The following is a 15,241-nucleotide window of genomic DNA, read 5'->3' as shown; positions in this document are numbered from 1 at the left end:
ATAAACAAGCGCAAAAGTACCGAAAATTTTCCCCGATTCCCAGGTACCGGGTATCGGTACCGTATCGGTTCAAATGTGAAAGGTACCCATCCCTATGCTTCACGCATGTAACTGCATCTTTAGGCTTTAAATCAATGTTTTACTCTTACAAATGCAACTGCACGATTAAGTGCTGGGCTGTGAGCACTGTCAGAACTATTTAGTTCCCAGCAGCACATTCAGCTTAAACACCGACGGAGGATTGCAGCTGTTGTGCTGCTTTGCGCTACGTGGCCGATTTAGACATGGTGAAAGCATAACGAGTCGGGGGAAACAGCATCAAGTGTGTGCGTTTTGTCAAAGTGGAGCCGTACATTTCTGTGGGCTCTTTGTCCTTGCATGATTAGCCAGAGAACAGGAACAAGCTCATCTGAGCGTTTAACAGGCCGGCCCTGTAGCGAGTACAGACAGGAGGGGGCTGTGTCTGCCAAAGCCTAATAGCAGGTCAGAGTTCACACACACACACACACACACACACACACACACACACACACACACACACACACATATACACAGTTTAGCACAAATGTAGCACTGTGGTAAACGTAAGGCTGGGTGACTATACAGCAGACACAGGGCTCATTCTTTGGCTGCGTTATCACCAGAGATAAGCATCGTACTCACAAAGGTAGAACTGGAGCAAAGACAGAAACACGATAGGAAGTTACAAAAGTGGCAGAAGTGTACAAACACACGGTGTGTTTGCACACTTTGTACACTAGAGGTTAATCCTCCTGTGGTGTGTTTAGCATGAACAAAAAACACACGTGGTAATTTTAGCCCTCTGCTGTGTTGCTTGTGTCGAGGTTGGGGCTTTAATTGGAGCTTCAACAGGTCTTCTGTTTAGTGACCAGAGAGGTAAACACGTGTACAAAACCCTCAGCAGAAACCCCCAACCCAAGTTCAACCATTACACACACCAAGGTTAGAATAGTTTTGGATTTTTCATTAGTTTTAGTTTTAATTTTGTTGTGAATTTTTGTTTTCAAATTCAGTTAGTTTTAGTTAGTTTTTAGAGGGAATTTTCTAGTTTTAGTTTAGTTTTTATTGTTTGAAAATGCTTAGTTTTAGTTTAGTTTTTATTAGTTTTAGTGTTAGTTTTAGTTTTTTTGTATTGGGCTATATGTTGGGTGCGTGATTCAAAGAGGTCATAATAAATTTTGCCTTCATTTCCTTTGGTTTATCCATCTCAGCCCCAATAAGGTTATTAACTCTTACAGTTCTGGGTGTTTTGAATTTTGGTTCTAGTGTCGACATCCCAGTCTCAGTAAACATATTTACCATGTGTTGCATGTTCAAATAGAAACACTGAATTATGAATGAAAAAAGTTGACAAAAAAGAAAACTAAGGACATTTTCACTATAATTTTAGTCGTTTTAGTTCGTTTTGTAACCACAAAATACAGTTTCGGTTAGTTATCGTTTCTTTAAAAACTCTCAATCAATCAAATCTCTTCAATTCTAGTTTTTGTTAGCTATAATAACCTTGACACACACACACCCAGCACTTATGTTGGGAGTGATGCTCTGGAACAAGCAGTGCGGCTTTCAGTCTCCCACTCATTCAATCCCACTTTCCCCTCTGGTGGAGGGATCTGCTGGATTTATGATGGAAGAGAGCGTCCGAGAACAAGAGAATGGCGATTTCCCTCCCGTGTGCCAACTTGGCTCAACTCAGGCCCGAGGACAGCCAACTGGTCACACATCACACGGCCACACGCGTCATTGACGGGCTCCGACTGTATAGGAGACACCGTCCCACTCACACGTACAACAGCTCACAACTCAAACAGACTCCACCCAAAGAAAGACCAACTAGTCACGCATCGCTGAAATGCTGACCAGACGGAAAGTCTTCCCTACTTATTCACATACACACACACAATGAGGACATACAGTCAAACTGGCAAACACGTACGCTTTCACAGCATTAGCCTCACATTTGTCTCGGGGTCTATCATTGCTTCCAGACTTCCGTGACGAAGTGCGATGGGGAAAATGAGTGTTTAAAAGTTTCTTTAACGACAAACAGACTCTTCAGCTCTCTGTTTGTGTCCGTGTTTGTTTGCGAGTACTTGAGCCTCTTAAGTTTGAATCGCACAGCAGCAGACACGATGTGAGCGTGATGGTACGAGGAATTACCATGACTGCATAAAACATCAAAGTCATCATCTAGTCAAAACAAGAACAAACAGTACTGCAATAAAGCCTCACACGTGTGCCCACTCTTTCCTTGAAAAACTCATCAGGGATTTCTGTGTGATGTCATACTGCAGGGATAAATATTTAAGGAAAGGACCGAGAAATATAACCCCCCCCCATCCGATTCATGTGTTTGTTCCAGCTACTTCAACATGTTTCATAACGGAGCAGCAAAATTTATGATGGACTTTCCTCCACTCCAAAATGAAAACCAAGGAAACGGATGACAGAGTGAAATTTAGAGGCTGCAGTGGAAACAAGCGGCTTACTGAGAAGACAGAAAAACTGAACAACAGACGATTAAACGTGATGACTGTGGCACTGAACAATCCATGAAATAACGGCTCCAGACACACAGGCAGGAGCACTTTGTTACATAAAACTCTGACAATTTGTCCTGAGATTAACCCGTGGTCCGTAAACAGCCCGTAAAGATAAGGATCCTAGTGCATCCTTTAACCCTTGTGTAGTCCTGGTAGACTGGTTTTAGGACATGTAGAAAAAAATTATTAACAACTTTTTTTTTCTCATATAAAGGCTACTCATGACCAACAAATTGATATATAATTTTCATATTTTTTTTCATTATTATTGGTCAATTTGAGTCAAATATACAAAATTAGGCTTCATTTCAAGAGATAAAAAAGTTTAAGTCTTGATGTGAATGCACAGAGTAGGTTATGTAAAGTTTAAGTAAAACTTGAAAACTTTGAAAGCATTGCACATTTTTAGATGACAGCAAAAAAAAAGTCATATGGAAATGTATATTATCTATAAAGGATGCAGAGGGGCACACATGCTGAAAAGTTCAAGCAATGCTATAAAAGTTAACCTATATTAATGGTATGATGAAAATGATTTGGGGTGAAAAAGGAGCCCAGGAGGGTTAAAGGTCATGTTGTGTATGTTTGTGTTTCTTACCTAAGTATGGTATACAGGAGACCATGCTCTGGTTGCTTATGTGGTCTCTCAGACGTTTATAGTTGTCTTCTTTGGACATCAGGTAGTCAAGACGATCAAACATGGTCTTGTCCTTCCGACTCAGTAACTGTGAGGCAGAGAGGAAAAGGAAAAGAGAGAACAGTGGTGTTTAATAGAAATAGACAGCTACAGTTGGTTAGTAAGACATAGAAGCTTGAAGAAACACAATGGCATGATTCAACTGCACTAGTCTTCCGCCACACTCCAAAAAATAATCTAGAAATAAAAGCAAGAAAGTGTCTGTATGTGCGTGTGTGGATGTGTGTCTAGGGCAGCTATTCTCAACCTTGGGGTCCCGACCCCAATTGGGGTCGCGAGATGATTTCTGGGGGTCGCCAAATCATTTTGGAAGTCAGTGTTCATGTGTTAATGTGTTTCAGTCTTTTTTGGTCATTTCATGTCTTTTTTGGGTCATTGTGTGTTTTATTTTTAGTCATTTTGTGTCTTTCTTTGGTCATATTGTGTGTTTTTTTGGTCATTTTGTGTGTTTTTTGGTCATATTGTGTCTTTTCTGGTCGTTTTGTGTCTTTCTTTGGTCATATTGTGTCTTTTTTTTGGTCATTTTGTGTCTTTTTTGGTCATTCCATGTCTTTTTTGATAATTTTGTGGTCAATTTGTGTCTTTTTTGGTCATTTTGTTTACTGTTTTTGGTAATTTTATGTCTTTTTTGGTCAAATTGTGGTCATTTTTTCTCATTTTGTGGTAAATTTGAGTCCTTTCTGCGTGTGAGATTCTGTTCAGTGAGCGGGGGTCGCGGACAACATGCATGCTAAATTGGTGGTCGCGACTCCAAAAGGTTGAGAACTACTGCGCTAGGGCATATCTCGCTGATCGTTACTCAGACTGGCCTAAGATTTCGTATGTGGCTTGCGCATGGCACAAAAGTGTACATCATCATTTTTCAAAATATCATTATTTAGGTTTGGACGCCTTTTAGGGGAGCTCCGCCCCATTGTGTGATAGGCCTACACCTGGTCAGTAACACAACTCACTCTGGATTTCCACCCTGACTCATCTCATCTGGAAGTCTACTTAGCCTACCTGTCTTTAGGAGTTTTAAAGTGCGCTACAAGGTTCGATTTTCCAATACTATTCGAATAGTTTCCAGCGAATATCAATGTTCAATGTGTATGTGCTGGATGGTGTTCGTACCTAAGGAAATTAAGTGTTTTATGGAGTTGCAGACGTTGTAGTGGTCTGCATGTAATATGCAAACTCTGTTATTCATGATTAGCATGCTAAGCGGAGATTTAGCTTTATTCACATCTTATGTTGCATTACTATGTAATTCAGTGATGACATTCATGTTGCTTAGCGTAATGCCCATAATCATTTGATATGAGATACTTACATGTAATATAGTATATCAGCTAATTGGGTAGAGTAAAGAGTATTACACCTCATTGTACATCCCACTCTCACACACAACCTCATTTGGCCAGTATTGAAAAATCTACTTAATCTCCCACTATACAAGTACATACTTCCTACGTGCACTGCACTAGTTTCTTTAAAGCCAAAAATAACACCAAATATCCATTCAGAGCGATCCACTGTGAGTCCATAACGGTGCAATAGTCTGTGGTCAGCAGGACAGTAGTGAGTCTGTTATCAAAACTGCTAAAGTCAAATGTACAGGTGATTCACACCACATTTAACCAAATCATCTGACAGACAAGGATTATCACACTGGGCTTTCCCTCTTTATTCGGCTGCTGAAGAAATCCTGCTTTTTCTTCCACTGACAAATTAAAATTAAAATTTGTTTTTAGCTGAGCTAGACCAGAGAATATTTGGTTGAAACAAATTGGCGATGCTGTTCTGCCCTTACTGCTCTCTGTGAAGTTAGCTGGAAGTGATGTAATGCAGCCACTGTGCGTTTAATTTGGAGTGAGCACTGCGCCGAAAAATATAGCATTTTAAATGCTACATTTCTTGTCAGCAGCTGGTCATATGGTAACTTAGGAGGCACTTTGGCCTTGTGTACTGTGGTTAATTTGGCATGCAGTTAAACACCAGTTGTAATTTTGTTTTAATGAAAACTCGATGCCTGGCATTTGCTTCTGGTGTTCCTCACCACTGTTTTAAAGGAGAAAAATAACCAGCTTCCAAAGTGACGTATTTTCTGCCACTGTGAAGAGTGGTTCATTTGGATTGCATTGCGTGGATCACGCTAATTATTTAAAGAAACTTCAAAGTGTTCTAGTGGTGTGGTTTAAGTGGTAGAATGAGCATTTAATTGTGTTTATCCCGATGTGGCCCATCAGCCAAACCAAAGAAATACTGTGCTCTTATTAATAAGTGAAATCTAGTACAGTGTTCAGTGTGAATGCTGGCTTTTGGTTAATTGTTAATCTAGTGACAAACCATCAATTTTGTGTTATATTTCGCAGCCAAAACTTTTACTCACCCTTCTACCAACTTAAATAAATAAAGGCATGTTGCTGAAGTTAGTCTTGTAAACATTTTAAGACTGTTCCAATAATTACATGTTTTATTGGCTGCTAATTTGTTAACAAAGTGAAATACCTGGTAATAGTTTACTACAATTAGAAGCTGTCAACGTCAGAATAAAATCTCTACTCTCTAGCTGATGTGAAGGAAATTTGGTGTTTCCTGCATGGTGGGATATGAAGTATGCGGCGACCTACTTGATATTCAAGACGCAAGGCATTGTGGGAACTCAAACTGTGAACTTAACTCTGATAACACCATGAGAGAGGGGAACATGTAGACCAGTGGGCTCTGTCCTGATGTGATGTATAGGGGAGAAAGATAGGGCCGCATTGAGTCTTGCTGAAAAGCCAATGCTGAAAAGTGCAACAGTCATAAGTCGAGCGGTGTATGGGACTTTGTTGTACTGTAAAAGAGCCATTCGGGATTGTGCGGTGTATGGAACACAAATGTGCTAATAAAACTTGCTGAACAGAGTATTGAGTGCTTTGTGTTTGGCCAGCTCACCCATTAACTTAGTGCAGTTGTCAAAATTGCCACGACACTGGTTGCTTGTTTTAATGAAGCGGCCACAGAGGCATGCATCTTTCTATAAAGACAGGCTGTTTGTTTGCACACTCTTGTATGTCTGTTTGTCCATTTGTACAAACTACAAATCTGACATCTACTCCTGCAGGGTGGCTGCACTGCAGAGTAGTTAGTTTGTGGACCAAAGCAGCAGGAGCAGTGTTAAACCATCAGACCATAGTGCAGCCGATGCTGACATTAGAACTTTATAGGTTGTGACAATAGCAGAAAACCACTAGTGTGTGTGTGTGTGTGTGTGTGTGTGTGTGTGTGTGTGTGTGTGTGTGTGTGTGTGTGTGCCCTTCTGCCTTCTAAGAGGCAGGTGAGCTATGTCCTGGCCAGCAACAGCATTTGCTGACTGCCTAAAGGAATCTCCTGTGGTTTTGTGGGGCCGAGAATAAGAAGTTTCCACCATTACATCAGAGCATCATCACGCCATTATGTAAGCTCTACATCTTCAATGAGAACACTGAGACAGATAGGTAATCCCTCACACGTTTTTAAAATGGATACTGATGCATTATTTCCTACATAAAAAGTTTCTACAAATGAATTACGTCTTCAAAATGTTCCCACTCTAAATCTGCCGACATCTGTGTGACGGTGCTGAGTCATCACAACAACTGCAAGAACAAATCTCAGAATAGACCGGGGTTCTTCATCTTTTTTTACAGCCAAGGACTCCTTACAAGATACAGAATATACTTTTAATATAACTTGATGGTGCCTATTTTTACACACCTAAGTATTCAAAGCATTCACACTCAAAGTGAAAGAAAATGTTTCACTCTTATTGCAAACATAGGTTGGTAACACAATTTATTAATGTTTAACTAACCAAATCATTTATAAATGGCAAATAGATGGTATATTAATGTAAGTTTATAGTTACTTTACCATTAACAAACAATTAAATATAATTAATAGTTTATTAATAGTTTTAGTTGCACTCATTTAAACATTTTTAACACCATATTAAGTATGTTAATGATTTTTGAAATGATTCATATACCTTTAAGAAATTGGTTGAAAACATTTAAAGATTAAATATGTATAGCACTTTGTAAATGTTAATAATTGGTTTATAAACCATCTATAAACATTATTTAGTTGTTATTGTAAAGTGTTAGCCATAGGTTCAATTAAACATGAATTAAACATACATTTTGATTAAAAAATAATAAGAAATTAAGTAAAATGATATACAGTACTGTGCAGGTGTGAGCAAATGCTGTAAAATAAGAATGCTTTCAAATATAGAAATGTTTATAGTTTATTTTTTATTAATTAACAAAATGCAAAGTGAGTGAACAGAAGAAAAAAATCAATTCTTCTAGCCATTTTTCTCACCTGCCTAAGATTTTTGCAGTGTTGTATATACATTACAAAATATATAAAAATATATTATATTTAAAAAATATCCAATTTAAAATTATATGCCTAAAAAAAAGAACAACTAGCCTTGGACTTGGACTAGTTTGTGGAAAACTAATGGCTGAATGAAAGAAGTCAAATAAATAGAATGAATGCAAATCACAACAAACTACTATTACTATTCATACATTTAGTCGGAAAAATTTTGAGGGACACCCTGACAGAGTGCCACAGAACTCACTTTGAGAAGAACAAATCATTCCTTGTTTAAGGCTTTTATTTGTTATATTCTTATTTTATTTAATGAAAAAGGGTGTGTTTAAAGTTAAGTCAATAATCCTCTTCATTTATTTATTCTTCCTGAACTCTGCCATTCATGGTGTCATGTCACTTGTGTGCTATTTTTACTAGTCTTGGTTTATGTGTCCTGTGTTTTGGTACAGATCTGCGTGACATCCCAGTTTATTGACAGCACTCTGCTAATAAACCAGACTCGCCTTCAAAGGAAGGTAAATATACTCACCGCCCATGTTTTGGTGAGCCTGAAGATGGGGGCACTTTGTAACGCTGACACCACAGCCATGACCGCATGAAGGTTGTTCATTTCACACAGTTTCTATTCAAAGTTAAAGCACAAAGAGCATAAATGAAGTCAATGGGTTGGCAATGCAAACATTCATAAGGATAGAACATCAGTGTCACGTGGATGTGTGTACCTTGGCAGTGCGGATGTACAGACTCAGTACTTCAGCTCTGATCTTCAACTTCTGCGCATGGAGGATCTCTCGTACCACCCAGAAACTCGTCTAGGAAAAAAAAAGGGGGAAAAAGCACAGAAAACCAATGTTAGGGCACCAAGCAACACTCACAAACTCACCAAAAACAGAGCCGAGATGCTGCAAAACTGATTACACAGAAAACTTTATCTCTCCTGTGTTTACTCTCCAAAGCACAATGGGAGTCTCAGGTGTATTTAAAGACAGACAGTTCTGCCTTGTTAAAAACCCCCAGTCTTTCAGTCCAGAGCCAAGGCCTGCAGACAGTCATGACAACTCTGGGCTGAGACCAGTACAATGTGGAGCAGGAGAGCACAGGGCAGACCGCTAACGGGAATGCTCCATTAGAGTCGATTAGAAAACAGCTCTTGAGGAAAAACAAGCGCTTCGGAGGAAAATCTGTCTGATTCCAACTGATTACACAACAGATACACACCATAACTCCTAATATGTCAACCGAGAGAGAGGAGGTGTGTGTGTGTATGCGTTTAGAGTACTCGGCCAGACCAAGAGTGATGTCGGAAATCTGTCTCTTTGGGGGGAACGCTGGTAAGCCAAAGTTCTGATTACACACACACACACACACAGACACACACACACACACACACACACACACACACACAAGTCAGTGAATCAATCAGTGTTAAGGCTCTAGGGAGAGAGCGAATGGAAAGAGGAAAAGGAGAAGAGAGGAGGTAATGGGAGGGGAAGTTAGCCTCAACACTGCAGGGCTCGGAGGGCCACAGCTGTCTGCACATTGTGTTCTGATAAGACCGTCCCAGGCAGACTGACTGACCATCTCTTTTAACGACTTTTATCTCTTTCTGAATTATTTGCTTGCTATGCTTTGCGCCCGTTCTTCTCTTTGCTTGATTAATTGACGATTCGCCGATGTGGTCAACATTCCTCCATTCGCGCCAAAGACCGATAGGTGTGCTTCTATAATTTAAAGTGTGTGTGTGTGTCTCCATGCTTTTCTACATTCTTGACGTGCACCAATTCTAACCTACAGCTGGATTTGCCTACTTTTTCCTGGAAAGAGCCCCTAGACTTGTTTTTGTTTCAGAGAAGAGCTGAGGAGCTGAGGAGTGAAGAGATAAATTCACCCAAATATTCACTCAGTCTTCTCTTATAAACACATGTTACTCACACACACACACACTCACACTCTGCAGGTACTGGATCTCCAGGAAACAGAGACATATGGGTTGAATTTTTTAACCACTTCATGAACAAGGATATAAACAAGGTGGGAGAATGATGGAGAGAAGATGCAGAGGATTTGGGTGTTGAGACATGACCATTGAAATTGGTCATGTCTCGACAAATTAGTCATTTAAAAAACATGATCTTTCATCCACCAACTTATCACAGCTTAGGAAAGCACAGCGTTATAACCAGGTTAGTAACAACTTTGTTGGGCTAATTTTCTGTAACTAGTGTAGAATGAAAACATGGGAGGACAAATCAGCTGTCTGCTGGTCTCTTGCTAATTTAACCAAGCTTTCATGCTTCACTGTTCACAGAAAGAAGCCCAACAGAGTGCTGGTGGCCGCAGCGGCAGCATTTAGGCTGCTGCCACACTGCAAAAAAGCCAACTTGTATTTTTTGGCCTAAAACAGTGATTTAAGTTGGTTTAACTTGGAAATATAAATTATTGATATTTAGGGCAATAATGTAAGTTAGCACAACAAAGGAAGCCAGTTGTCTGCTCAAAAACAAGTTGGTGAGTTGTTGTTACTTATATCTTTAAGTTGGGGTTCACAACAAGGGACAACAGTTCTGCTAACTCTTATTTCTTTGTTGTGAAATGCGGGAAAGCGGTGAAATTCGGTCATTAGCGAAAGCTAGCGGCTAACTGATGCTAGCGGCTAACTGATGCTAGCGGCGCTGCTTGTTACAGCTACAAGAGTAACCGTTAGCGTATCAATGCTAACTCAAAATTGTGGTCGCAACATTAGCTGACATATAGCGGCGTTACAATCGTGCCAATTCAGCACATTGCAGAAGTTAGCAGAAGTAAGGATTAAAAGTTATTACAATGTAAAATTATAAGTTAGTACAACTTACAGTTGAGTTGACAAAAATCTGAATTCAGAGTTGAGCAAACTCAAAAACAAAACTTAAAATATTGAGTTTAATTGTCCAACTAAAAATTTTATTGAAGTTTGTTGCCTTGAAATTTTGAGTTCACCCAACTTTTCTTTTTTGCAGTGCAGTGATGGAGAGAGAATCCTAACCCTAACCCCACAGCTTCATCCAATCTCCTCCCAGCAAAGCAGTCTTCCAGCAGTGTAAGGTGGACGGACAGTTGGGTGCACTAGCTAGCTAATATGTCTCATTTGTTGTCTGATAAATAGTAATTTCACCACTGCAGCCACTGATGTTGCATCAAACCTGTTGCCTCGCTAAGGTGGCAGCATCGCTGGGGGATCACTGACAGCATCATTTTGAAGCCAGAAGTGTGGTGCTATGTACAGAGAGGACTAGTGGGAACATTTGATGATGATAAGTCGCTTGCCAGTTTTAGAACGAGCCAGGCTCTTTGGCCCTTGTTGCTGACTTTCTAAAAATCAACCTGGAGGGATACAATCTGGATTTTTTTTTTGGCTGGCAGTCTGACTAAGGTCATAGATGGTTCACCCTGTTACAGTTGGCTTCTACTTTAATTTGCATCTCTATCCTTGGAAAAAAAATGACCTCATGTGAATTAGCAGCTCTCTAAAGAAAGAAAAAACCTCTTATAAATATTGTCACATCTTCCTTCCGCCATCAGTTTACAGTAGACAGGAGTTTCCATTGACTGTAAAATGTGATTCCAATCTGGGAGCAAAACATGCTGCAGCTTCACATTTAGTTTCCTCAGTGGTCTAACTTGATATGTGAGGTCAATTTGGACAAAGCGTGTCTGTCCAAATCGTTATACAACCGGGGCTCATTACAGAGCCTGTGTCCTCGACAGCCTTGGCCTCGAAAACTGCACAGTAATGACATCACTCAGGATGGCAGTGCTCTACATAGGTGCATTCACAAGTGTGTATGTGTGACTGAGTCAGGGTTTTTGGCAGTACGGGGGCCGTCTTGTCTTTACAGATCTCATATTATGTCCTGAAGCAAAGATCATGTCTTCTTGGAGCTGTGTTTATGAGTGTATCAAGGCCTCCAGATGGAGCTGTGAGGCCCCAGTGCTTCAATAATCATAAATAAGTGAAGCAGATGGATCCAGCCACAAGCTCATAGCTGTGGATCAACCCCTTTAATGGCCTGAGGGGAGGAAGGGATGGGATGGAGATGAAGATCTGGCCAAAGACGATGGGGACTACAGCTGACTCACAGACTCAAGCTGACCCCTGATGTGCTGACGTCTGTGCAACTCTAGAAACTGAATTTACAGACCTGTGTAAAGAATGACCCACATGCTGTTCCACCAACAATGGGCTGGGATCAGTTAATGTTGCTTCCCCTTTAAAGTGTTGCAATTGCACTTTAGACATTAAGCTGATGCTTATCTTAGAACAGGGTTAATTGATAGGTTCATTTCCAATCCGGCCACTGTCAGTATAACACATAGTGATTGTCAAGCAGGCTGCAACCTCCAGGTCTGAGCATTAAGGCAAACCAGGAAGTACCTTAAGCTGCATTCTACCAAAAATTCCAGCAGGGGGTTCTAAATTTGGCTGCAAAAACATTTCTGCCCATTTATTTCAATGCAAAATGAGAAAACTTCTCACTTGATTTATTACCTCAGAAAATGTTTTTTAGGACAACACTATGGTCTCAATCACTAGTAAAAAATCTTCTTCAAGACAATTTAATGTTAATAGATCAAATAATGGCACCATTTAGAAGAAAATAGAAGATAAAGAATCATATGATTTGGGGCGGGGCTACCTTTGATTGACAGGTCACTAACAAGGCGAACCGTCATCAGGAGAGAAGCAGAACAATGCGTATCCACGGCAACGTGTCAATAAAGTTATATAGGGGTGGTCCGTAGCGAAGTGGGTTACACAGGCGCCCCATGTATAGAGGCTACAGTCCTCGCTGCGGTGGAGCCGGGTTTGAATCCGGCCTGAGCTCCCTTTACCGCATGTCCTCCCCTCTGTCACCCCCTTTCTATCTGTCTCTCGCTTTCAATAAAGCATGTAAAATGCCAAAAAAAATCATCTTTAAAAAAAAAAAAAAAAAAAAAAAAGTTATATATAATGTTATATAGATATTAAAAAGGAGGTTTACCGGTTTGGTCTCATATCTTTGACCTTTTCACTGTATTTTCACTTAATTAAATGAGTTTATTTGAATGTTTTGTTCATTAAAAATGTCTTGTTCAGTGTTTGGTTGGACTAACAGACACTCCAAGGAGTCACTGTTCAGTTTCCTGAGGTAAGTAACATACATTTATGTATGTTAACATGAATTAGCAGCAGCTTCTCTCAGTCAGGTTGAGGTGTAGAGAGGCTGTAGTCAGTGATCAGATCCCTCTCCTCCTCCACAGTCCAAATATGGTCTGCTCCCCATATCGGAAACAAGATGGCTAAGAGTGTAACGGTGAACTTCCAAAGGGCAGACCACAAACTAATGGGTGACGTCATGGTCACCACGTCCATTATTTTATATACAGTCTATGTTTCCAAGTATAGTTGTGCGCACATGTGGGTATGGGTGTGTGTGGCATTACCGTCACACTTAGTTTTAGAGCTGTGCCAGCTGCCCACTGAGCAGCAGCTCTCACCCATTCATTGGAGGCAGACCATTACATTTGCAAGATATAATGATTTTCAAGTCAAAGGTTTAGCATATTTTCTGGGCGCCAGAAATGTGTCGTCTTCTATAGGTCTTCCTTTCTGTTAAGAATATAGTCTATTGCCATTATTGCTGTAATGATCTCGGAACAAAAACATTTGCTTTCTGACTACTGTATGCGAGCTCCTAATATTTCCCTGTACAAAACCCACAAAGACATAGCAGAGCACACTGATTATAATGGATTCTGAATTATTCTCTCTTCACATCCTGCTGAATAGACTGGCCCGTTCTCTTCTGCTCCACTGGCTCCCAGAGCGCTGTGCCAACAAAACACATCCTGAAGGAAAAGGAATATGGCCTCGGCACATTCTAAGGAGCTTTCTGGGACTCTCTGCCCTCCCAATCCAAGTCCCATTATGCAAAAAGCTCATTTTCCTTGGCTCCCAGCAGCCAAAATGTGTGCAGCTAACATCTTGAATCACCGTTTGGGATGTGATATACATGAGGAAGTTTCCACAGCAACACATTCTTGTTAGATCATCTCATATTTATACTGGAGGGCAGTGGAGTGGGTCTTAAAGAAGCCTGGCAATAACACTGGAAGGGGATTAAAGGGCATGGCTGCCCCTTAGATCATTACCCACAACTTCCTCTTGGTGATTTCACAGGGCACTGGGGGAGCATGCCGTACACTCTCCTGCATACATTTGGAAAAGTTTCCACACGTGCTGCACCGACATGCAGGAGCGCATTAATAACTTTATAAGTGACAGAACCAAGGACCAGTTGAGGACAAATTAAACTACCTTCCGTCAGACTGGTTTCACCTGGGGACTATTTATGTTGTATAAGACTAGCAGGGAGGAGACAGGAGATTATTAGGCGCTGCCATGACAAGAAGGGCTTTGAAAACAGCCACCTCAGGGAGAGCCCGGTGATGATTTAGTGCTCGGAGGATGTAGGCAGAGGACAGGATGGAAAGAGGAGCTGTAATCTCTCCATTCCGAAATGACCAAGGCTCATAAATCTTTAACGCTGCAACAGGGACTGTTTTCTCTCTCATTTTGTGAGAGACCCGAGGCAGCACTGATTGTGACATAACTGTGCATCTCACCTGGTTGAACCTGCGAGTGAAGGCCACGACATTTGGAGCAGAGATGTGCTTCTCCTTCTTGTTCCAGCCGCAGCTCGACAGCTCCTGAAAACATACAAACAATCAGCGAAAAGTGCTATTGTGCACTGAGCAGCAGCAAGTATATTTTTGTACACAACTGTATTTTATTGAATGTACTAAACAGTCCTGTCAGGTCGCTCAGTGGGAAGTGGAGAGCAAGCAGAGAGCAGGAAATGATAGGAGAGAAAAGCAGATGAGGGGGAAGAATTAGAGGGAAGCTGAGGACGAGATCCAGTGAAAGATTGATGGATGACTGTAAAAACAAAAACGAGAAGCTATGCTGAAACACTCTCTGTCTCAGTATGAAATTCAATACTGATCAAAACTTTTCCAATGCTCAGCCAAGCCGTCCGCTGATTGGGAATTCAAGGAATCAGGCTTTAAAACTTTAAAACTTTTCTAACAGTGGACATTTTAAGTTGCCAGAGCAGGAAAACCAAAGGTGTAACTAACAACACAAGTGATAATTAGTCATGCCCTGGAACACCCACATTTTAATGTAAGTGCACAACATGAACACTGGGATCATGTGGTACAGCTGCAGAGGGTGGTAATGCAATGTAAAAAGTACAAAGGCCGACATGAAGACACAAACCGCAAGCCCATGAAAACAATGTTGATTTAAAAACAAGCTTTGCAAATGTTCTATAGGGTTGGAGACGCATGAATGTTTGTTATACCTTAAGGGCAGCATTGTAGACACAAACAATGCATTTTGCTAAGAATGTAAACAATGAAAACTCCATTACAGACACTGGTTGTTGTTGTTGTTGTTGCTTGTCTCCACATTTTGTCGTTCTATGATATAAAAAGTACATTTGTATAATGAAAGCAAATGTCTATCACATGTGACCAGAGACCAAAGTGACGGTCTTCCAAATATTATTTTGTTTGCCGGTGTAGATATCCTTTAGGCAGGGAATAGTAC

At 40.6% G+C, this 15,241-nt stretch overlaps 1 protein-coding gene across 4 annotated transcripts in view; it reads right to left on the bottom strand.

Annotated features, from left to right (window-relative positions):
* The window catches only part of ralgps2 (Ral GEF with PH domain and SH3 binding motif 2), a 113,685-nt gene that overhangs the window by 51,676 nt on the left and 46,768 nt on the right, over positions 1–15,241 (bottom strand). For all 4 annotated transcript variants that reach the window (XM_059340950.1, XM_059340953.1, XM_059340951.1 and 1 more), the window contains exons 6-9: positions 14,254–14,337; positions 8,334–8,423; positions 8,141–8,233; positions 3,163–3,289 (exon numbers count right to left, since the gene is read on the bottom strand). In XM_059340950.1, coding sequence (XP_059196933.1) covers positions 3,163–3,289; positions 8,141–8,233; positions 8,334–8,423; positions 14,254–14,337 — 394 coding nt within the window. The remainder of the gene's footprint in view (positions 1–3,162; positions 3,290–8,140; positions 8,234–8,333; positions 8,424–14,253; positions 14,338–15,241) is intronic.

Source organism: Centropristis striata, chromosome 9, assembly GCF_030273125.1.
Source record: "Centropristis striata isolate RG_2023a ecotype Rhode Island chromosome 9, C.striata_1.0, whole genome shotgun sequence".
NCBI classification, from domain to species: Eukaryota; Metazoa; Chordata; class Actinopteri; order Perciformes; family Serranidae; genus Centropristis; species Centropristis striata.
The sequence above is the reverse complement of the archived record's forward strand: the minus strand, read 5'-3'. Positions and strand labels throughout refer to the sequence as shown.